General features: G+C 36.4%; 1 protein-coding gene across 4 annotated transcripts in view; it reads right to left on the reverse strand.

Moving 5' to 3' along the window:
• Nucleotides 1-45: 45 nt before the first annotated feature.
• Nucleotides 46-24,946, reverse strand: part of LOC113522529 (uncharacterized) — a 31,554-nt gene continuing 6,653 nt past the window's right edge. The window contains exons 3-15 of one of the 4 annotated variants that reach the window (XM_052894396.1): nucleotides 23,731-24,223; nucleotides 22,726-22,829; nucleotides 22,520-22,621; nucleotides 20,202-20,277; nucleotides 15,340-15,490; nucleotides 14,139-14,377; nucleotides 12,976-13,205; nucleotides 12,310-12,478; nucleotides 11,091-11,277; nucleotides 10,304-10,507; nucleotides 9,636-9,825; nucleotides 4,063-4,172; nucleotides 46-2,393 (exon numbers count right to left, since the gene is read on the reverse strand). In XM_052894396.1, the coding sequence (XP_052750356.1) occupies nucleotides 2,026-2,393; nucleotides 4,063-4,172; nucleotides 9,636-9,825; nucleotides 10,304-10,507; nucleotides 11,091-11,277; nucleotides 12,310-12,478; nucleotides 12,976-13,205; nucleotides 14,139-14,377; nucleotides 15,340-15,490; nucleotides 20,202-20,277; nucleotides 22,520-22,621; nucleotides 22,726-22,829; nucleotides 23,731-24,223 (2,623 nt within the window). In that variant the 3' untranslated portion in view covers nucleotides 46-2,025. The other 3 variants (XR_008252776.1, XM_052894398.1, XM_052894397.1) reach the window with 3 other exon arrangements.

The raw sequence follows: 24,946 nt of genomic DNA on the forward strand, positions 1-24,946 counted from the left end.
GTGTTTCATTTAAAAAAAAAAAGGATAACAATTAAAAAAAGAAAACAAAGTTTAAATTAAATTTATTTTATTTTTTTTTACAAAATTGACCGAACAGTGCGAGATTTCTAGAACGTTTACACTTGCATTAAGTAGACATATAGTTATCATTATTCACTTACAAGTAAGTCTTAATCACCTGTGTCAATAAAGCAATGCGAATCGCGGCGTGGGACACACCGAACCAGTAGTGTACATCGTATAAAAGTTATAACATGATTTGATGTAATACATGTGGACATAAAATTTTTATCTTAAATTGTCACTAAGTAAATTACGATAATAAACCAAAGCACAACTATAAACTAAAAATGATACATTACAAGTAATCAGTATTCGATGACGTAATGATCATCGCCTGCACTTATTCATACGCTTCCAATACAATATGTATAATACAATATGTTTCGGGATGATTGCACACAGCAGTGGTTGAGAGACGATAGCGCGCAGAGATAATCACATGCAAGTACAGCGGGCAGCCCGTCCGACCGCCGCGCCCTCTACAGCCCGCTGGCCTGCCTGCCGGCCCACCATATCACCACCCCATCGACCCTGTACGGCGGCGGACGGGCTCGGATCTCGCCGCGCCCTGGAAGCCACCATTCAGCTCGCCCATACTTTAATACTATATTCGTAACACCGTACAATAAATAAATAATTTTCTCACCATGAAATAAAAGTAACTATACTCTGTGTTAAATTACATTTATATGTTCTTTTTATAATAAATCTATAACCATCGGGGTCCATACGCTTTCCAGAACGACAGTGATAAAATTAGCTATTTTATAAAGGTAGCCTATCAGTTTTGTACTTTGAAATTAAGTATGAAAAAATCACATGAAATGGAGCTGCTGAATTTCATTCATACAATTAAACTAAACAAAAAAAAACAAAAAAACCTTAACATATTCTATGTATATCGTGCAATTAATTAACATTATATAAAACGCTCGTCACATAAACGGAAACATATCGTCAGTCGCACCCAATTCATAAGTAAATTCATGATCGCCCGTCGCCAATGTCACTAGTGTTCTCTTGATGTGGACACATTCAATATTTCGTCTTTTATCTAACAACAATCTTCCTCGAATACGTGTAAAAAGGGGAACAAAAGGTTGTATACTGATGTATCCATGTAAAAAGTATAACTAATAAATAAATACCTTAATAAGCAACATTAACAATACTTTAATATTAAACTATATCAAAATAAAATGCGCACTGTATTCGAATCACACTTTCACATTTTATGATAGAACAATGACATAACAGAAATTTTCGAGTTAAAATCAAATGCATGATTAGGCAGATGTTTAAATATACACTATAATAATAATAATAATAAACATGTTCACTTTGTTAGATCGTTGATTCCCAGTATAGTATCAGTATAAACATCAATAGTTCACTATAATAATGTTTCAAAGTTCACTCGCGGCCGCCTCGCGTCGTCCGTCCCGTACTTGGTACTTAGAAAACAAAACTATTAATATTGAAAATAGAAAAATTGCCCAGCTACCCATATAGTGAAGTTAGTATAAGTTACTGTACATTATACATGTTAGTGACCTGCGATCTACAGCTATCTATCTAACCACTTTACGATGTTTATTATCATATAAATCGAACCGTCTACGTCCGCTAGAGATATACACAGTATGCATAACATTCCCACTGCGTCGGAACGATCGCGACCAACGTTTCAATGCGTACAAAACGAACAGTATGCAGCGAGAACATAAAGAGACAATACAACTAGTATCTCCTCACTATCCGATAACTTACATGTACATAGCCTACCGGTTAATCGTTATATTAATCAGATTTATGCAACAGTTTATACCTTATAACCGTATTACCGAAGCGAATAAGAGAATACAAACTAGTAACAGCTAGATATATTACACGGTCCAACTATACGGGGGGGGGGGGGGGGGGGGGGGGGGGGGGGGGGTCGTCCGCGCGCACCCGCGGCACTCAGTCGCCGAAGTCCATGCGCAGCGCCGCGACCGCGGCCGCCGCCTCGTCCGCGTCGGCCGCGTCGGTCGCGTCTGTCGCGTCGCCGGCGTCGTCCAGGTCGGCGGCGTCGTCCATGTGGTGGGGCGCGTGGCGCGAGCGGCCGTGGGCGGCGAGGTCGGCGAGGTCGGCGCCGCGCTGCCGCTGGCGGCTCTGCATGTACTGGCGGTGCGCGTACTTGTTGAAGCGCCGCTTGGCCATGAACAGCGTGGCGATGGTGCGCGGCGCCAGGCGCACGGCGGCCGCGCGCGACGTGATGCCGCCGCGCCGGCACTCGCCGCACGTGTAGTCCAGCACGTTGAGGCTCGACACCGTTTGCCTAACGCAGTCTGCGACAACGACAACATTGGACGCGTTACACGCGAGCCGCGCGGCCGACGCGGCGCGGCGCGAGCCTAGCTGCGGTAGCACTACGAGGCGCATGCATATCGGTCGTCTCGATTCACTTTATGTTATACTTTAACACTTACAAATATATAGGTCAACTGTATTTTTTTTTTATTGCAAAAACGCGGTACACCTGGCTATTAGGGGACGTTCAAATTCGTTTTATCTTTAATACGACCTTGAACATCCGGGGCGAAGTACACTTTCGGTAGGCTTATCCGCAGCTGGGCTCGACTGACATTCCACCTATAGCCGATAGATACAATACATGGGCACACACACAATCGCTCTCCTCGCGGGTCCCCTGTTGTTATTCACTAAGTTTCCAGCATCATCTACCGTCTAACGATGCACTCGTGTATACTGTGTATTTACATCATGCGCCACGTACACGGTCTCTAAACACAATCTAACAGAGACAAGCTTCCTATACATGTTCCTGGCTATATTGTACTGGTTCATATCAATATGTCCAATGTGCAGGCTTCGATCGGGTAATCAGTTCGTAAACGTGGCAAACAGTGATGCGTGATAAACAAATGCGGACAGAATATAAGCGAGGTAAGGCTAGATTGATATTTCGAGTGATAAATACTACTTATATAAAAAAAAAAAGTCTATGATAATGAAGTATATGTAACATGCAAGGTAATGGAAAACCGAGCAAAGCGCGTAAAATGTGAGGATTGCACTTTTTATTAACAGGCCCTGTGCAGATCTTTATTTCAATATTGGTAGTATTGCCAACATTTAAAATTAATAAAAAATACAGCCTCAGGGAAATCCAAGCAGGGAATTTTGAATATAGAACGGACAGGGAAATTATTTACAATGGGGCCTTATTTTGTATGTAAAAAGTATGTTTGAGAGTCTTAATCTATTGAAAATATTAACTCAAAAGGCTAAATATTATTTTTTTTCTAAATTTGTAAATATAATTTTTAAAACATTAACCCCATGTTAACAATTCAAATAGTGAAAAGCAGTAAAAATCAAATCATACTATTGTTATCGATTGATACAAAAATTTATCTATATGCCATTCTATATCCACATGCCATAATACAAGGGACGCTTCACTCCCAGAGTTGAAGCTAATCACAATATACAAAATATTTATAATTTGCGTTTAATTGATCAAATGATCAATGCATGTTTAGCTCAAACTCCGGTAGCGACAGCCATGAAGAGTTGAAAAAAAATACTGGCATATCGAGCGTAGAGTATTCTATTTTTAAATAATGCATTTATTATTAACAAATTTGTCATGTACAAAAGAAGCATAAAACCAAATTGAGATTGTAACACTAATATGTTTAGGCCAATATTCATTATCCTGTACAACCGTTTCTACTATCTTCTGTCTCCCTCATATCTAAATCAAAGTAGCTTGTAGAGTAAGATGTTAAACAACCACTAGTAATCTCTCTTCCACACAGCTGTGAAGTCGAAATAGAGAAATATTCTGTATATCAAGGTCACGTTTATTGGCTTAAAATATGTGTGACGTCACAATCCCAGTTTGGCTAGACACGAAACATGCCAGTATTCGTAAACAACTCGGTGGCAAGCGGTTGCTCTTGTTTTTGTTTGTTCGATGGCATGACGTACCTTGATGCAGTTGCCTATCGCAGAGCTTACAAATGACGAGCTGCATTGTCCCCTTGGGGCCGATGAAGGAGCGCTCGCACAGCGGGCAGTAGCGACCGATGCGATACGCCCTACACACGTACGTACGCACACACACATACGGACCGTACGCGCACAAGCACCGGAACACAGAAACACGCTATTAGTAATCAAAACGAGACACTGCACGGCGGACGGTCTCGCTCTACTCACGTCCCGTCCCGTCCCGGTCTCACACCTTATACGTTATTACTTCTCTTCTAGGCTCCTGTGTGTGTGTGTGTGTGTATGTGTATAAATGTGTGGAGAAAATAATGCAATATATGTAAAATGTTACACGAATATGTATGTCTAATTCTACGTGTTAAAAAAAAAGTTTAAATTTACTTGTAGAAACTCCTTTAAAAAGATATTAATATTTTCGATATTACCTATAGTTTATATAACATTTGAATAAATTATTGATATACATGGATATGAAGAAAAACAAATTTAAGTTATTTTTATTTATTTTAAGTATATTGTGTATTTCGTCATATAATATTATAATAATGTTATATGATCTAAGGGTTTACTCAATGTGTAACAAAAAAGGTACAACAATCCGAAATCTAACTGCATTATATATAATAGTGAACTTTCCTTATATATGAAAATATTTTTGATAACTTTTGAAAGTGTGAAAGATGATGACTTATGAAAGAATAAACAAAATATATTAATTCTTTCATCTTGCATGCAATTGAAAAATATAAAAATATTTCCTATGAAGTGACACAAACATAATTTTAACATGTTGACTGCCAACTACGAGATAACTCGGCAGAGTGCGTTCTTTTCTAGGACACCAACTACGAGTTATCTCGTCCTGTGTTTACTCGCCATTTATTTGTAGCTACGTTTAAACTCGGAATATATCAGTGCTAATATCGATTGATGGCTGCTGGGAAAATAACAAAAAAAAAAAATCAATACTGGCTTGAATTTTTTGAAAATTGGCATGAATAGAAAATTTATTAAAAAAAAAAACCAAATATACAATTATAAAAATTTATTAATTGTTTGTTTTTTTATGCTTTTTGATGATAACTATGCACTAGAATTAGAGTTTTTAATAATATAATGTGATTAAATCAAATTGTCATTTTAGGCCAGATTTTTTAAAATTGACGTATCAAATAATAATAATCCTGTATTTATCTATGTATATTTCATTCGATTCTCTTCCACTATTCAAGTGTTAATGTAAAACAAACACTCAGAAGTTTTCATAATTACCACTATTAAACTAGTAGGAGGTACTAGTAGAATTGCGACTAATGACCTTTGGAAGGAAAGCTAAGTCAGTTATTTTATTTTAAATTAATTTACCTTTTCATACCCTGTATATTAATTTGTTTATATATGTATATAGTTAAGGGACTTCAAAAAAGAAAACACCTACAATCTATAACGATTCTTTTTGCAAATATTCACTAGTTCTGAAGCGACTTTATTAATTTCGATAAGGTTTCACTCCCGTGTTAGTCCCATATTATCATAATTTAAGTAGCTATATATCCGGAAAAATCTCATTTTTATATAAAATATCCATTTGACTTGTTATTTTATTAGAATTACATTGCTTTAATGACTTAAACAAATAACCGGTGATGAACTTCCGCAAAATAATACCTATTCCAGTGAAATATATCTTATTTGAGTTACATGTGTGTAACTTCTCTAGACAAAAGTATAAAAAAATAAGTTTTCTATGTGTGTGTCATCAATTTGTATAAATGTTTACGCTACAGCACGCATAACAACAAAGTATTTAATATTGCTATCTCGTTTTATTAAAAAAAAGTAATTGTATGTTTTATACAATAACATGTGTATATTTGAGCCAGAAGACAAGTAATAAGACATATAATGTTAGTGAACGCATTTGGAAACAATATCGTTGTATTACGTCCGTGTTAGTCATAAGATGTGGCGATGGGTTATGGTTAGTCTCGGATATAAACTCCAATGATGAATGATGTCGACATCGATCGTCATTGATGGTACATTGAGGCGACAAATCCGTGATCGGAACAAAAAGCAAAGTACCCAAGGTATTAAAACTTATTACACGATCTCTCAGGGGCTGGAATGTCTCTATTGTTATACATTCATTTTTATTGTATTGTTTTGTAAAATCTTTATTGTACATAGTTTATATTGGGCACGTTAAAAGATTTAATATACTTATTGGCGGAGTGGCCTAGTTATGTCCATTTTTGAAACACTTTAACACGACTTTTCGAAAAAAAAATGTAGCAGTAAATTTCTTTATTTCCTTATATAGTACAATTCGTTAAATGCACTTTACTGACCAATCCTTAGTAGTATAGCTAGCTTGAATAACATTGGAACAATAAAAACTAAAAAAAAACTGTAAATATAGTAAAGGTCATTAAAGAAAAAAAATATATCTCGAATTAATGAAATTTTCATACGATTTCTACAACCTCTAGTCTGTTACCAAATTGATAATATTCTTGTTAAACAATTTATTTGATGTAAAAAAAAAAAGTTTAAAATAAAATATCTAATGTCACTATTTACTATCGTTATATCATTAAAAATAATACACATATAGAGAAATAACACCTGAGTCCTCAGGAATGGCAACACATGGGGGGTATCATGGGCGAACAGTATACTCTGTTATGTCCATGGTACTGTTCATGTCTATAGGTGACGGTTATCGCTTTCCATCAGGTGGGCCGTCAGCTTGTTTGCCATTAAAAGTTGCATAAAAAAAAGAAAACAAAATAGACTCGGTAACAAAAAATGCAATAGCGCGAGTATTCCAGCCCCTTTCGATATTAATTGAGTAATACCAACTATCTAAATGTATTGAATTAGTTTAAATTAATCAAGTATATGAATAAAATTATCAAAAGAGGAACAGTAAAGTTTGGTTATACGGAAATACAGGGCAATAGCCGGTGCTGTTTATAATACATATTGGTGCTGTAGAATTACTTCGACAGAGTTACTGAGAAGAAAGCCCTCAACCCGAGCAGTGAAGGCTCACTGTCCACTTTGCTGTTCTGTTCTAATGAAGATTGTTTGCTCACAACATTCACAGTTCGGTTACAAATTAATATATTTAGTATTAGTCGAAGACATTTGAGCAAACAGCCATCACATAGGTGTAGGATAAAAAAGACTTACATTATCATGGGATATGGTAGCATGCAACTTATCGTTAAGGGGGTGTGCTGAGTAAGAACGCTTTGGGGCATAGAGTAAACATTCTGCGGGGGCCAAAATGCTACGAGATACCAGAGACAAAGCGGATGTCGACAGAGTGAAGGCAGACGTCGAGACACAATGATCAGCTCGTGTTAGTCCACATAGAACACGCATATGAGATGACGTGAGTGTACAATTACTACCAAGACCAATTACTTAAACAAATGACACATAAATCATCGAAAAGACTTTGTAAAAAGTTTGTACTTTTCATCTGCGTCCATCGCTATATATTCTTCTTTATGGATCTAAACGTGTTCACGTTTTGACGTGGCCCCTCTTGGATTTACTTGAAAACAATACGGAATATCACGTTTAATATGTTTGTTCGTTGATTCCGTACGTCGCTGCTAAGCCATGATTAGAGTACCTTCACTTCAATATTAATGTTTTGTCGCTTTCTCTCATAGATGGCAGCTAAATAGTATATTACAATTGATTCTTCACTTTGAACTCTATGTTGCATCAATTAAATAATACATTTATGTGAAAAATGTTATCATATTTATTTCAACACTATAGTGAAGAATCCAATGTGGAATAGACATGATAATAAAAATATTTCATTTTTTTATTTGTATAACAAATTATATTATGTACTCTGTCCTCAGCCTGAACATAAAATCTTCTAGGGGATTTTGAATTTGCTAAATACATGATAGTCATTATACCACTTTTAAAGAAATACCTATTGTCATTTACTGTAACATTATAGATGTTATAAAAAAAATGCAAGTATTTTAGAAAGGTGGTATACAGACAAATTTCCTTCTAAATATATATTTAAAAATTGAAAAAAAAAAAAACTAGCAGCGTGAGAGATTTCTCTGTATGCTTAAAAATTACGCAATTAAATTTACCCACATTCTAGAAATTTAAATTTGTACTGTAAATTGATTTTATTATGGTTGGCAAAATAAAACCTACTTCAAACATACTGCTAAACTTTATGTCCTTCATAATTAAGGACATTTTTCAACTGCCGTACCTAGATATTTAGATCAACACTAATACGGTTTATTTTCCATTTGAATTTAATGATCGAAATGCTGAAGGCTGTCTGTATTTCTATCACAACATTTATGATGATAATAAATAAATTGACATAAACCTTAAATTTACTGGGTACAGAGGAATAACACCTGACTCCTCAGGAATGGCAACGCATGAGTGGTATCATGGGCGAAACAGTATACTCTGTTATATCCATGGTACTGCTCATGTCTGTAGGCGACGGTTACCACTTTCCATCAGGTGGGCCGTCAGCTTGTTTGCCATTCTAAGTTGCATAAAAAAAATACCCTACAATTATTAAAATCCAATCATAACCTTTGATTTGTTACTTCTTTGGCCCTTCTAAAGTGCCAATTATTACTGTCTTCAACATTCACAAACGAATGGTAACTTTGTAATTTTACATATCTAGAACTGGGCGTATCTGTACAAATATTAAATTTATACACAATTTGTATGGTTGTAATTTAAATTCTTTATAACAAATGTATAATGTGGAAACATCTTTCACGCTGCTTGTTATTTTTGGATGATAAAAGTATATCAATGTTTAGTTAGACATGTAACTATAATATGATAAGTACAAGATATATATATATATATATATATATATATATATATATATATATATATATATATATATATATATATATATATATATATAAACAACCTCACTATAAGCTACATTCTTTATGTTTTATTTATTTTACTCAGCTTTTATCCAAACCTGTATTTTTATACTCCTTTTTCCTCTATAAGCAACTTTTCCCAATAAGAAACTTTTTTATTGAAAGTGGTTCAAATAAGTCGCTCATATAGAGTGTTTCACTGTACATATAAAAATACATATTTTTTCAAAATCGTATGAACGATGATGATCTTATAAACATTGATCTACTTTTATTATAATGTCAGTAAATTTCTAAAAAGTTGCGCAAGGGAATCTAATTTAGTTTCTACTGCAGCATCTATTTTAATTAGAAACTTATTCATAATCAAAATACAACGTCCACGTTTAATTTTGATATTTAACAGTATTGAAATAAATTCTACCACATCTTACTGTCTGTCTGTTATTTCTGCCTAACCCATTAAATAAATACTGCATGTCAGATAAATATTGGAATTATTCTTCGGTAAGCAAAAACTACTAAGGTATGCAGAGTAGTACGTAGGAGTACAGAGTATATCGTTATATGAAGAAGGCGTGTTCCCCGGCGCAACGTGTGCAGGGCGCGGCCGGCGCCGGTACCGACCTGGCGCAGGGCGTGCACAGCGAGTGCGAGTACAGCTTGTGTCCGCCCGGCCCGCGCCGCGTCTGGTGGTGCCACTCCGCTTCCGCGCCCGCGCCCGCGCCCGCGCCCGCCGCCGCCGCCGCCCCCGCGCCCGCCGGGTCCCGCGCGCCGCACGACTTACAGATGGCGCACTCGGAACAGTGCCACCGTCCTGCAAATTGCGAATGGCATATTTATTAAAACATTTTCAATCACCAGTCAGCCAGATACACGTCGCACATGTTTCCTCGTTATTTCATTTAATTTCCTTGCTGTGACTTCTTTTTTGTTGGTTACAACATATTAATATAGAAATGTCACCGCCGTTGGTTTGTGTTGATATTATTTAAATTAATGTGCAAAAATTAATCTCTTATTTGACTAAAGACTGATATTGAATGACTCGTGTATTTAAATTTCACTCTGCTACGTCACCGCCCCACTCCACTTCGAGCGACACTTCTATGCGCTAGAGAGCAGACTTGCATTGACTTCCTAGTAGCACAGTAGAAAAGACCAATATAAAATAATATTGGAGAACTTGTTTTATTGATTCAAAGCCCAATTTCTCATAGTTTGTCTCTGTACTTGTAAGGTAAAATTCATCCATATAATACAAATACGTCACGACAAAGTTATTCCGCGCTAACCTGAGGGCGGCGCGTCGCGGCCGATGCAGGTCGCGTGGTAAGAACGATCGCACAGCTCGCAGCACACGAGAGGGGTGTCCGCGGCGGCTGAGGGAACAGCGGGTCGACCACACACGCCGCACACCTTGCAGCTCTGGCACTGCCACGCATACTCGCGGGCGCGGCGCGCGCTAGCGGCGGCCAGTTGCACGCATGCCGCGTGTTCTGTGCATATACAAATTTTTAATTTAAAAATGGAACAAAACAGTGAAATTTTTAAATTAAGATTATTTGTTCCATTCTGCAAGATAAAGGAATCAAATTACAGAGTCATATTTTTTACGAACAAGGCATATCTAATATATAATATAAAATGTGAATAATAATTTAAATATTATTAACATATTTCTAACTTGGCGTAACATATGGGCCTGCCATACCTAGCAAAATGGCCCTTTACAGGCTACAAAAAGAAATGTTATTTAATACAAAAAATACGAAAAATTGTTATAATAATTTTTTATTACAGGCTACTTTAAAAAAAAATGGTGTATTTTAAACATGAATATTTTAATCAAAGTTTGGTAACAAAGATAAAAACAAAAAATTCAATGTCCATTTATTTATTGGAAAACCAACATCTTACAATTTATAGTTTAAAATAACTGATCCATATAAAAATGCCAATAACAGATTTTCACTGACTTAACGATATCAATTTGTCGTGGCTGGAGTAATTTTTACATTTAGAAGGAATGTCCAATAAAAATCATCTAATAAAGAAAAAGAGAGAGAGAGAGTGACTCACGTTTAGAATTACATGTGGCGCAGACGAGGAACCTCTCGTGCGTGTACTTGCGGTTGGCCTCGAGCCGCAGCTTGCACACGCGGCACGTCTCCTCGTCCTCGCGCGCCTCCTCCTTCACCGATACCTCTTTTTCCTTGTCTTTGCTGTCTATTTGACTGCTTCGCTTCACCTTCGTTAGTTTTTTCCGCTGAAGTGTAATAGGAACTTATTATGTACTAGCTGTTTCGCCTTTGTGAATTACTACATAAAGTATTCTATCCATTTGTTAAGATGTAACCTATTTATGTACCAAATCTCATTTAAATTTGTTCAGCAGTTTTTGTATAAAATGTAATAAACATTCATAGTTACAAACTTATGCATTTATAATATTAATAGAATAAAATACAGATTGCTGCAGGTTCTCTTACAAAGTCTCAACGATCCACATTTTGATATTTGGTTAATAGATGTTTATTTGTTCAGGCTCTATACATAATATTAGTGGGAATTAATTAATGATATAAGAATGGCCCAGGGAAGAGTTATAGGATACGAGGTGGACTATCAGCTGGTCATCAGCGTGATCGGACGATATTAACAAAGTAGTTGACGAGAGATGGATGACATTGGCACAAGATAAGTTAGGTGGTAGATCTCGTTTGATTAAAAAAAAAAACTTATAAAAGACTTGCAACCACATTGCACCAATTTAATGTCTAAAAATTAATTTACTATTGATTGTATTATTTGTTACGTCGGCTCATGTGACTTATGAAATTGGTGGATTAAGAATTCATGAACTGAAGATATATCTATTAAAAATCTTTTGTGATAATGTGATTTCTGAGAATGGACCATCCATTCAGTCAGCATTTCTTAGGTTTTGGATTCGATATAACAGTAATATATAAGGTAGTAATATTTTTTTTTGTATAGGTTATAATGATATGGTAACCCCGTCTGCACTTGGTAACCACTCACCATCAGGAAGGCCGTATGCTTGTTTGCCACATCAGTGGTATAAAAAAAAACACTGGTGGGGCACCAGTGATAGATGACGGACGAGGATAAAAGCAGGTCAGATAGCCCATCCTGATGAATTAAACTAGAATTAGCCACGATGGTTTCCAGAGGGGAAGGAGTAATAGTGGGAAGACGCCTAAATTCGGGAGAGGGTAGTTGTGAGCTGATAAGGTGACGATTGATGATGTAATTGGCTAGTCGTGGGCCGGCGTACCTTGGCGGCGTGATGCGCGTGATGCGGCTGCGGACGCGAGTCCGAGTCGTCGCTGGAGCTGCGCTCGGGCCAGTCGCCGTCGTCGTCGGAGCTGGCGGCCGCCGCGCGGCTGCCGGCGGCCGGCGCCGGCGGCGGCGGCGCGGACAGCGCCGTGTTCAGCGGGAAGTACCTGCACACAGCAACGCAACATAATAATTTCGTAAAGTGACAGCATACAGTTACGTAGTAACGTAGACACTGTAGTGTCAACCTAAAATTGTTCGTAAGAAATGATTGTTAGTAGATAGCAATGGGGAGGGTAGCAATGGAATGACCTTTTACTTCGAAACATGGCTACCAAGGAGGTAACTAATAAAAGGTTTTATTTAAATTTCGAACTGGCTTGCAAAAAGAAAGCTGTTTATTGAAAAAAAAACAAAGGAACATTATGGCGCGTGAAAAATTATTATTGTTCGTTATTCGTCATTTAACTAAAAAGTAAAATTGTGTTTTTGATTTCTGCGCATTGTTTGAGAAAAGTACTATACAAGCCTTGGCCACAACTAGGTATTAATGGACTCACGTTCGCACGTTCGTCCATCAATGCCTCAGTTGCTGGCCGCTGCAGTAATGTACTATTAGTTTAATTTCAAAATTTAAAGGAGGGGTAAAACGAGCGCTACTCACCGCAACTGGTCCGGCGTGTAGACCCTGTACGAGTGCTGGTACTGGCCGGGCAGCAGTGCGTGCGGGTAGAAGCCGGCGGGCGGACGCACGCGCACGACAGGTGGCGCTGCCGGCGGCGGGCGGCGGCGCTGCACGGCCAGCGACTGCAGGTCGGCGCACGCGGGCCGCCGCAGCGCGTTCAGCCGCGCGTTCCACTCGCTCGCCGACGCTATCGCCGCCGCCGCCATGTCCTGCCGCAACCACCACTCCAACTTATACGACCGTGCAACTTTTTACTCCTACACCACTTGTACGCTTCAAACTCTAAATTATTTAAACAAATTTTGTATATGTATATATATACTAGCTGACTTGGCAAACGTTGTGTTACCATATACATTATTTCAAGAACTATACATAAAATTCATCGTACTACAATTATTATATTCGATTGTCATCTTGCAATCCTATTGCGCAATATAAAAATTGCGATTAAAAAACAGGAGTTGATCGTAAAAGCGTGGAAATTTGTAACTGTATGTATTTTTTAATGCTAAGTCATAATAAAATAAAAATAAAAAAAATTACAAAAAAATAAAAAAAAATATTTAGGGGTGGGTCACTCTTATCATTACGGGGTATGAAAAATAGATGTTGGCCGATTCTCAGACCTACCCAATATGCACACAAAATTTCATAAAAATCGGTAAAGGCGTTTCGGAGGAGTTTGGTAACAAACACCGCGACACGAGAATGTTATATATTAGATTTATTTACTTGTATAATTTTTAGCTAAAGGAACTTTAAAGCATCTATTTTTTAAATACCCCAAGTTGACGCTTCCCCTTTATGACTTGTTGCCTCGTAGCCTTCCATGTCCCGAAAATATTCCATTCCTTCTTACACTCACACACTAAGGATCACGAATTGATTCCGAAACTAGTCAAATTTTTCCGACTTAATTACACGTAAATTAAACCGGTAATTATTAAATTAAAAACAATAAAGAGTTTTATCATTCAATCGTCTTTAGGTTAGTTCAACATTATAATGTTTATCGCAGTTTGTTCTCAGTCCAAACTGGATCTGTTAAGGCATAATCAGATAATACCTCTTCAAAATTGTGATTGGAACAGAACTGTGACCAAACTTAGGAATAAAAATAGATTAGTAAAACTACAAACCTGTCTCGTCTTCTCAGGATCGACTTTAGGTGGTTCAGGTTTCTCGGCCGGTTTCGATTCTATTTTTACATCCACCTTCTCAGACTTCTCTTCTGTACTTTCTTTCTTGACATCTTCAACTAGCAACTCAGTATTGGTCAACTGCTTCTCCCGCTGGTGGGACCGATACTCCTCATACTTGTGAGGGTAATCGGACAGCATTATGTCTAGCACCTCACTGGCATCCACGGCCGTTATACCTATTAATATTATTTTTATATAGAATGTAATATTTATACAAATTTAATTAATGGATATTTGTAAGTTGATTAACTATCGAATTGAGAATGTCTTTTTATGCAACTTAGAATGGCAAACAAACTGACGGCCCACCTGATTTAAAGTGGTGACCGTCGTCTATAGACATAAGCAGTAATGGACAAAACAGAGTATACTGCTTCACCCATGATACCCCCCATGTGTTTCCATTCCTGAGGACTCAGGTGTGATTCCTCTGTACCCTGTATATTCACTGCCATATCCCACCCTTCAAACCGAAATACAGCCATGCAAACACAACTGCTTTACGGTAGAAACACGAATGAGACAGAGGTGCCCAAGCAAACGACTTTCGTACAAAGTCTCCCTCTAATTTGATTCTGTAATAAATTATAAATTTACGAAGTAAACAATAAAATTAATTATTTATTATAACTAAGTAGATACATAAGCAATATTATATATATTCATAGTGCTGCAAAACTGGTTTGCAGTTTGCCTGCAGTTCTGCGCTCTTTATACATTTAGGTACATGCATACTCTTACATATTGTTATTTTTTTTCTTATAAATTATTAATATTTAAAATTTGTGTTATTATATAATCCCGTGTTCTCGGATGTTTAATTACAAATTATCTATTATAAATAATTACATATATATATATATATATATTGAGACTCTAATTCACTTCCTAAACGGTGAGCCTAGTAACTACATAGATGCCAAACTCACTAAGATCAGGAAAATCGAATAAAAAAAAAAGTGATTCTTACTAACGGGAGCCTGAAAGCCCCATTCCATTGCTAGTACATATTCCCCCCTGGAAACCTTCGTGATTGATTCCCGATGTATTCGTCATGATGGGCTAATTAATTTGACTTCATCCTCACCTATCATCGTTCACCGGTGTCAGCGCAGGCGGACTGACACTGAGAACTCACCGAGATCGCAGAGCGCGTCGGTGACGAGTCCCCTGGCGAGCACGTACTCCCGCTCGTCGCCGACGATGGTCCGCCGCTTCAGTTCCGGGTAGCGCCGCTTGAAGCTCTTCACGCCCAGGAACATTGCCACCTGCTCTTGGATCATCATCACCTGCAACATTAATGATAATGATGATTCCTCAAGTACCGTTACAAACTGTGAATTAAAGATATTTTGTATGCAATACGAAAGGGCAAATAAGCTGATGACCCATTTGACGTAAATTGGTAACTATCGCTTATCGACATGATGATAAACGTTCATGCTCAATTTTTTACTTTATCCGAGCAGTAAGTACTTTATATTATTCTCAACTTCATGTATAGTATAGTATATGTTATATATGTGTAAGTATATTTGTTATTTATTTATTTATAGGATTACCAACATAAGATACAGCTAAACATTACAATACACTGGTAGATTAAATCTAACTGTTCTTACATTTATAGGCAACCACAGCATGCCTTGTGTTTGATAAACATTAAAATAGAATTAAATTATATATATACACCTATCCCCCGATTTACACGGTACTTGTTTTACACGTTTTCGCTTTTACACGGTTTTCCAAATAAGTTTTTTTTGTTTTTATCGCACTCTACTAAATGCTACTGTGTTTGAACACGTGCGCTGTGTACACATATCACGGGGAATCCCGAGCTTATATGCTGACTTGCTGCACATGCACACTGTGTCTGTATTTCTTCGCATAAAATTAAAGTTTTATCTACGGAAAATTGTATTTGAGTGAAAGTTTCACAGTGTCAGAAAGATTTAATTTTTCATATTCGTAAATTACAAGTGAGTGCATAATTAAGATTTTTATAAATTAACATAAAAAAAAAAAAAAAAAATATAGGCTTATAATGTCGAAAGAAGTTAAAATAAAAGTTATTTCTTTAGAAACTAAAATCGAAATTTTGGATCGCTTTGGATCGTTTAATGTATTGTAATTAAATAAAAAAACAGTGTTTCCGTAATATATTACATATTTTAACTTGTCAATGCATTTTATTCTTATTTCTGTGTACACCTAAAAATATTGAAAAAAATCACAACTGTTAAATAGTAAAATTATGCATTTTCTGCAAGCTTTTCGATTTACACGGTTTTGACTTGAAAATTTTTAATTTTCGATTTACACGTTTTTCTCAGGAACGTATCTACCGTGTAAATCGGGGGATAGGTGTGTATATATATATAGAATTAAAATATGTAATTTTAGTATGTATGTATATCAATAATTAGTAGTACCGCATTCGAGTATTCTGACACTTCCCTATAGTTGACTGGGAGCCATCTACACATATATGCACTAATGAATAAATAAAATAAAAAATACAGCATCTGCCTTACTATTGTACAGCATAATTCCTAAGGTTTAAAGGAGAGGTGCTCGTGATCGACTGTTTGACCCTACCGAGACGACAATCCTGCATCACACTTGCAGCCTCTCAGAGTCGACCGATTGTAGTCTAACAATGTTGAGGTAGATCGCCAGTAGTACAAATTTGAGCACCTCTAGATTCAAATGTTATTCCTTCGTACCCCAGAATACGTCTGCCATATCCCACCTTTCAAACCGAAACAAAGCAACAAGAGACTGGCACTTGGCAACAGAAATACGAGTGGTACATAGGAAACTTTTCAACCTACTTCAAAAACAAGAGGGTAGTAAATAATACTTCATAACTCCGTCAATTGTAAACAGATGTGTTTTTTTTTTTGGAAAGGATTTTTCCAATAAAATTTAGAGAAGACTATAAAAAATAAATCGAATAAATACATGTAAATTTTTTTGTATATGTTTTGTTTTTTTTTTATTATGTACCAATATCTGTTGTTATTTATGTGCTGTAAGTAATGCAAATAAATTACATATCTATCTATCACTGTTATGTACTGACTCTCTAAATAAAGTGACACAATTTGTGTGATGTGGGACAATAAGTGGGTAGAAGAAAAAACTTCAGCCTCGGATGCGGAGATACGTCAGCGCTACATCAATATAGTCGTGACCACGGCCGGTGTAATCTGGTCAAAACGTCGAGATAATTCAGGTAAATTATTATAGTTTAACTAAATGACCGCATCAATTTCAGTTTCTTATAAACCATAAACTACAAAGATATTAAAATTTACACACAATGTGACCGATTCTAAAATACCATTTCTCTAAATTTATATATTTATTATGTATAGGTATATTAATATGTATGTTTATATTAGTCTATTTATATGTTTATAATATATGAATATATTGAGTATTAGTTTTTATATTCCCTAAATTCAATCATGCACTGTCTACTTATTTCTAGGTTTGACTAATGGTTGACTGGTAGAGAACACCGTCCGGTGTAAAGTCCACCGTACATAGTTTCACTGTGCATGAAAGTTTAAATAAATAAATAAATTTTTATTGGATAATTTCGAGAAATTACTGTTATGAATGAATATCATGATGAATAGTTGTTTATAATATTATAATAATTATATTATTATTATTATTTTATAATAATTATTATAAACAACATTATAAAATTAGTTCATATTGGTCCCTTACAATAAAACTTCGTCGAGCTTATCAAATTGAAATTTTGCTTTTCGAGATAGGTTTAAAGAAACGGCGCCTCAGAATCGACCCCAATGTCTACCCTCATAGACAAATATCATAATATTGAAAATAATAATCATATAATAAAGTAAGCAGTAACTGTATATTTGCTCAACTACTCACCTTTTTATTCGCAGTCAATATCACTCAATTAAAATCTTGTTAGAATATTAAACAATTAATTATCAGTCCTATTAAACAATTATCTTAAACTCATATAAGGTTAACATTTTGTAACTGTGTTTACTCTTATTTATTTATTAGTACATACATGTGTACATGGCGGACTTAATGCTAAAAGCATTCTCTCCCAATCAATCATAGGGAAGTGTCAGAATACTCGAAAGCGATACAAGTTATAATTGATATATATACCTACCAAAATCTACATATATAAACAAATAAATATAATAAACGACAAATATATTTACACATATATAAGATATACTATATAATACATAAAGATGACAATACTTATACCCTGTGTTATAATACTATGTCATTAAATGTCAATTAAAATCGTCTGGCCCATATGATTTGTAAAAAAATTATTCCTTAAGAATTTAACGTAACAGTTTCATTAGTATTTATATAAACTATATATTTTGATGTCTGATAAATACTACCTACAAAAATTTGCATGATATCGAATATGGCTAATGTGGGGAAACATACTGAATTATAAAAAAAAGTGTAACATTTTATTATACAGACTATATTTCTGGCAAATAAATTATTGTAATTTTATCAAATTAATTCATTTATCATAAGAACAGACCAGAGGGAGACTTTGTACAAAAGTCGATTACTTGGGTACCTCTGTGCCATTCGTGTTTCAACCGTGAAGCAGCTGTGTTTGCATGGCTGTGTTTCGGTTTGAAGGGTGGGATATGGAGCGAATTTACTGGGTACAGAGGAATAACACCAGAGTCCTCAGGAACGGCAACGCATGGGGGGTATCATGGGCGAAACAGTATACTCTGTTATGTCCATGGTACTGCGTATGTCTATAGGCGACGGTTACCACTTTCCATCAGATGGGCCGTCAGCTTGTTTGCCATTCTAAGTTGTAAAAAAAAAGATCATTTAATAGCTACAAAAGAATAAATTTTAAATAATGTTATAGACCTTTGAAAATGTAACACAATGAAACCAGTCAGGTATAATACAAAAATAAAAATTTATAGTTTTCATAATGATAATAGAATAAAATTTTGTGTTTTAATCTACATATAAATTTTTGTATATAAACTTATACATCAATCATTGAAGTGCCTATTGAATTTTTTTATTTTACACTAGTTCTATTTCATAGCTTCGCCCGCGGAAATCAGTACATATTCTTTACGTGTGACCGCCATGTACACATACATGTACTAATGAAAAAAATAAGTAAAAAATATTAAACATCCATCCAGAGTTTCAAATAGTTTCATCGCTTCGGATTTATTATATGGATAAGTTTCAATCTGTATTTATGTTACTGTATTTCACTTGAATTATTCACTTGTCATTTTGTATTTTTATTTATGGTGCAATAAAGAGTTAAATAAATAAATAAATAAATATAAGTATTGGATGGATTAGTTAGTACTTAATTAGTCTCCATTGCTAACAATCCCCCCCTCCCTCCCCATTAACACATGTGTATCGTCATTAACCTTCAGACGGTTGCGGGTTCCATCAGCGCAAAATACAAACATTTGTATTCAAAAGTACATCAGCTTGTATTAGTTTGGGTGTTTTCTATGTAGATATATGGTATGTATGAAATTGTATAACTTTTGTATGAGAATGTGAATCTTAGATTATTTTAATATTAAGATTAATTCTCTAGATGGAACATTAATTTCCAGATTATAAATAGAAGTAATTTGATGTCTAAATTGGAAACGAATTACCTATTTCCAGCAGTTGAGAGATAAAATAGTTATGGTGAAATAATTTAATATTACGTAATAAAAAAAAAAAATACCATTTTCAATCATAGCAAAACCAGTTATTTTTGATTTAACAACACAACTACTAAACCGATTGCCAAAATTCTGAGGCAAAATAAAAAAAAAAATACAACCAAATTGAGGACATTCTACTTTTTTGAAGTCATTTGAAAAAGCACAAGCGGAAGCAAAAAGTGTAACATAATTAGAAATTATATTTCCAAATAATATATATGCGACGTTTAATAAAACAAATTAAACTCACCTGTGGTTCCTCATTGGCTTTTTCGGGATCAGGCCACATATACTCTTTCACATCGGCGGCCGTCCACACTTTATTACTGTAACAAACACAACACATTCATGTTTTACTTTAACCAATACACTGTAAGTCAATTATCAATAGATAGAGCGACGACCCTACATATATTATAGTTACAGGTGACTTGAGATGACTTGAGATAACCCACCTACATTTAGGGGGGAAAGGGATTGTTAGTAATGGAGACTGAGAATCCCATTGCTAACAATATATCCAACCAGGTTGACCTCCTCGCGGTTCCCCCTGGAAACTATCATGGTTAATTCCTGATGAATTCATCATGATGGGCTGACTGGCCTGTTTTCATTCTCATCAATCACCCTTCACTGGTGCTCCGCTAGCGTATCCCGTTAGCGCAGGTGGGGTTACCATTCCATTTTCACCCATAAAAAAAAAACCCCCACCTACATTAGTTGACTCCCTTCCTTATAGAATGTAATAAGGGAATCTAGAGTTGGTGTATTAACAATGGTTTATGTTTACCAATGAGCATTGTATTACAGTTATGATCAGAAACTGTTACCAAGTTTTTTTTTTATACCATATGAGCCGTTTACTGTCCACTGTTGAACGTAGAGCTCTTATTGGGAGATTTTACCAGTAGTTGCCACACTTGGCAGGCAGGTTGGCAACCGCAGTTAGGCTTTGATGGTACTGTAAAAAGGCCACTGCTGCCCATTCCTAACAATTAAATACTTTTAATCGCCTCTTACGATACCTACGGGAAAGGAAGGCATGGCCCATTCTATGCCGGGACCACACGGCTAAATTTATGTTACTGAACAGTGGCCGACTGTAGAACATCTACTATGCAGAAATAGGCAACTAAATGATGTTTCTATTGACGATTATAACTTCAACATGGAAAGAGACCTTGAAGAGTGTGAAAAAGTGTTTTATTTGCACACACACCCACATTCAAATTGAAATCTTTTTTATGGAAATTAACTTGTTTACAAGCTCTTTTAAATCTTCTTTTTTTTAATTCTACAGCTGGGAATGTTGTTATCTGTTACTCAACAATAATTATAACAAAAAAAATTTTTTTTAATTTCAATTGGAATAGGAAAACACGCTGCCGATCCACCTGATGGAAAGTGGTCATGGATTTCACGATCATGGTACATTTTGATTAAAACAGTATTGCACATATAAAAAATTGGTGTTAATGCAATATGGCTTTACTGCTGAAAACAATGTTTCCAGGCAACATTTGGATGATAATGTCGGAAGAGAAAGGTAACAGAATAATGTAGGTATTTAGATTATTGACATCCGCGTGATATTGTTTTTATATGTCAGATTTTATATATCAATTAAGTTAACTTTATGGACACTCACTAATATATATGGTTTCTTTCATACATGTGCTTATATTACTTGCATACACTCACTCTAACTTGCCTACCTCGCTTTGGAATCAAAATTTTTGTTTGTATAAATAAAATCCGTTATTGGCTGTATTCATAAGAGACTTAGCATGTAAGTTATTTTTTAAGAGCTGTGGATTTTTGTATAAAATAAAATAAAAAAATAAAAAAAAAAGTGAGGCAGATGGCCATAACTACAGTAACTTCTAATAATCTAACGTCTCTAACGTAAATTGCTAACTTTGGCGCCTTTTATAAAGATACATTACATTTTAAAATATACAGCTCATTATATTATTGTTTATTAAATATTACTTATTATAATGAAGAGTTGACGTCAGGCAGCATTTACCAGAGGGAGACTTAGTACAAAAGTCGATTGCTTGGGCACCTCTGTCCCATTCGTGTTTCTACCGTGAAGCAGTTGTGTTTGCATGGCTGTGTTTCGGTTTAAAGGGTAGGATATGGCGTGAATTTACAGGGTACAGAGGAATAACATCCGAGTCCTTAGGAATGGCAACGCATGGGAGGTATTATGGGCGAAACAGTATACTCTGTTACGTCCATGGTACTGCTCATGTCTATAGGCGACGGTTACCACTTTCCATCGGGTGGGCCGTCAGCTTATTTGCCATTTTAAGTAGCATAAAAAAAGGCAGGCGGCTGATCGTAAAACTAGCTGGCGGAGCACCAGTGAAGGGTGATAGATGAGAATGAAAACAGGCCAGTTAGCCCATCATGATGAATTCATCAGGAATTAACCATGATAGTTTTCAGGGAGAACCGCAAGGAGGTCGACAATATATAAAAGCATATTAGGTCAACCATAATTAATTGAGATAAGGGCAGGAAGATGGTACCACTTTAATGTAAAAAAAAAAAAAAACTTACCTATCAAACAAATCAGCAAACTTGGACTTCTTCATTTTGCTGCTCTCGTTTGTTGAACTCTTGACTGAACTCTGTGAATCCTCATCGAGCAAATGTGAAGGCCTGCAAATAATATTGAAACAAGTATTTATATAATTTACAATATGTATATTTAAATTAAGAATTGATAATTCAAGAGTTATTCAGATGACTGTACTGCAACTCACTTGGCGGGCGTGGCGTTGTCGTCCATCATACACGTCTCCTCTTCAAATAGCTGGACAGTGGTCGTGGCCGGGCCACATACCCGCCCATATATACCCAGTGTTTCCTAGAAAACAGAAAATAGATTTATTTTCTTCAAGAATACCAAAGGAGGATTTTAGTTGTACCTATGATAGGTACTCATGTTTTTCTTTTTCATTTTTATACCACAAAGGTGGCAAACAAGCATACAGCCCGTTTAATGGTAAACGGTCACTGTAGCCTATGGATGCCTGTAACACTAGGGGTGTCACGTGCTCATTGGCGATCCTAAAGAAACCTTAATACATCCTTTTTGAAGAACCTCATATTGTAGTCTCTAGGGAAAAACTAGGCAGGGAGCTCATTACACAGCCTGAGCGTTCGCGGGAGAAAATCCCTTTGAAACCGCACTGTACGTGACCATTTAGATTTATGCGTGTCATGATCATGGGTACCTCTCGTGTTCTAGCCATTGAATGCTATATATATAATATGCTATATAATGTATCTTTGTTTCAGTTTGAAAGATGTGTTCAGTTTAAAAAAAAAGCATAAACTGAATTTAGTATCAAGAAAGATAATAGAGAATCTTATTTTTTGAAGTCTTTGAATAATATAGGACGCCTTTATTAAAAAAAAAAAAAAAAGGGGGAAACCCAGAAGAAGAAGTTTCACTGCATTTGTTGCTGTATCTGCTTATCATCGGGCTTGGCGTATGTTTATTTATTACCTAAGTAATATTAAAAAAAATACTCTACGGTCAATGATCGCACATTTCGACGCATCAGCGATATTTCGCGACACACGTAGTTAATTTTATTATAATAATTTTAATTAATCATTGTCCGCGCTTATCAAGCAAGTCGCCTGCGCGTGTCCACAACAATATCATTAATAAATTATATTAAATGTTAATAAATTTTAATATTTCAAATCATCCACAAGGAGATTATTATCAAGGTGCAGAAACAAACTCCTATACATACCTTCATATACATGGCGCCCCTGCCGCCGCCGCGGCCGCGGCCCCGACCCCGCGGCCCCCGCAGTCCTCGCGAGCCACGACCGCGGCCTCGGCTACCGCGGCCACCGCTACTCGCCTCCGGGGACTTGTACGGCTCCTCCAGCTTGGGCAACGTGTCCAGTACGACCTTCAGCTCGTGCGTCTCCCCGAACAACTTCATATCCGTGGCGGAGCTACGGCGGCGGCTCGACAGAGGCGTGGAGCACGACGAGGGCATCTTGTCGAGTGCCTCCGTCATGCGCGGCAGCTTAATCCGCGAGCTGGTGGGGTCTATCGGCTCGGAGTCTTCAGGGTCGGGCGCGGGCAAGGGCACGGTGACGGTGACGGTGCCCGCCACCGGCTCGGGCTCCGGCTCGGCCTCTGCGCCCGGGACTGCGTCGGGCCGCACGAGCCGGCCTCGTCCTCGGCCTCTGCCCCGGCCGCCCCGTGGCTTCGTTAGTATCGCAGGCCGATCTCTACAAGATAGAGAAGTTATCATTGAGGTGTTATCATAATGAAGTAGTTCACCTAAACACGATTTCAATTGAAAAGTATTGGAGTAAGTTACATAGACAACGCTGATTTCAGTCTTATTGAAAAGTATAAACTCTAAGTACGGGCTAATTTAGAAAATAAGCAGGTCTGGGTAATCTAGGTTTAGCTGGGTGCATCCTAGTTTGAGGAACGGTATGTTACTTATGTCAAAGTTCAGGATCTATAGATAATTTCACACAGACATTTTAGAACATATACTATTATCGTGGTAACATTAACATATAAACTCACATATACCTTTATGTTAAACGAAGGGAACAGAATATAATTTACATCTAAACATATATCTTCCGACATTCAAAATGAAATATAAAAATTATTTATTTTTAAGTAAGTTCGAAGTGTCCCAAAAAAAAGCAAAATAGATTACCTATATGAATATACGATAAGCATAACCATTCATTGCCCATGAATACCATAGATTAAATTACAACCCAGTATAAGGATGCTATGGCACAGTGGATAGTACAAAAAAAAAAAGTAACGAATTATGGATCAGAAAAAGCAATCAGTCGATGATTGTGACTTAGTGAAAGTTGTCGATTAGTAAGTGCAAGTTAATAATTATTCTCTTTCAGTCACTGGTTTCCAGTCACCGTGACAAAGGTCTCCCCAGTATACGAGCCTGTAGTAAAGAAATAGTA

The sequence above is a fragment of the Galleria mellonella genome, unplaced genomic scaffold, assembly GCF_026898425.1.
Source record: "Galleria mellonella isolate WM207_F2 unplaced genomic scaffold, CSIRO_AGI_GalMel_v1 utg21, whole genome shotgun sequence".
Taxonomy (NCBI): Eukaryota; Metazoa; Arthropoda; class Insecta; order Lepidoptera; family Pyralidae; genus Galleria; species Galleria mellonella.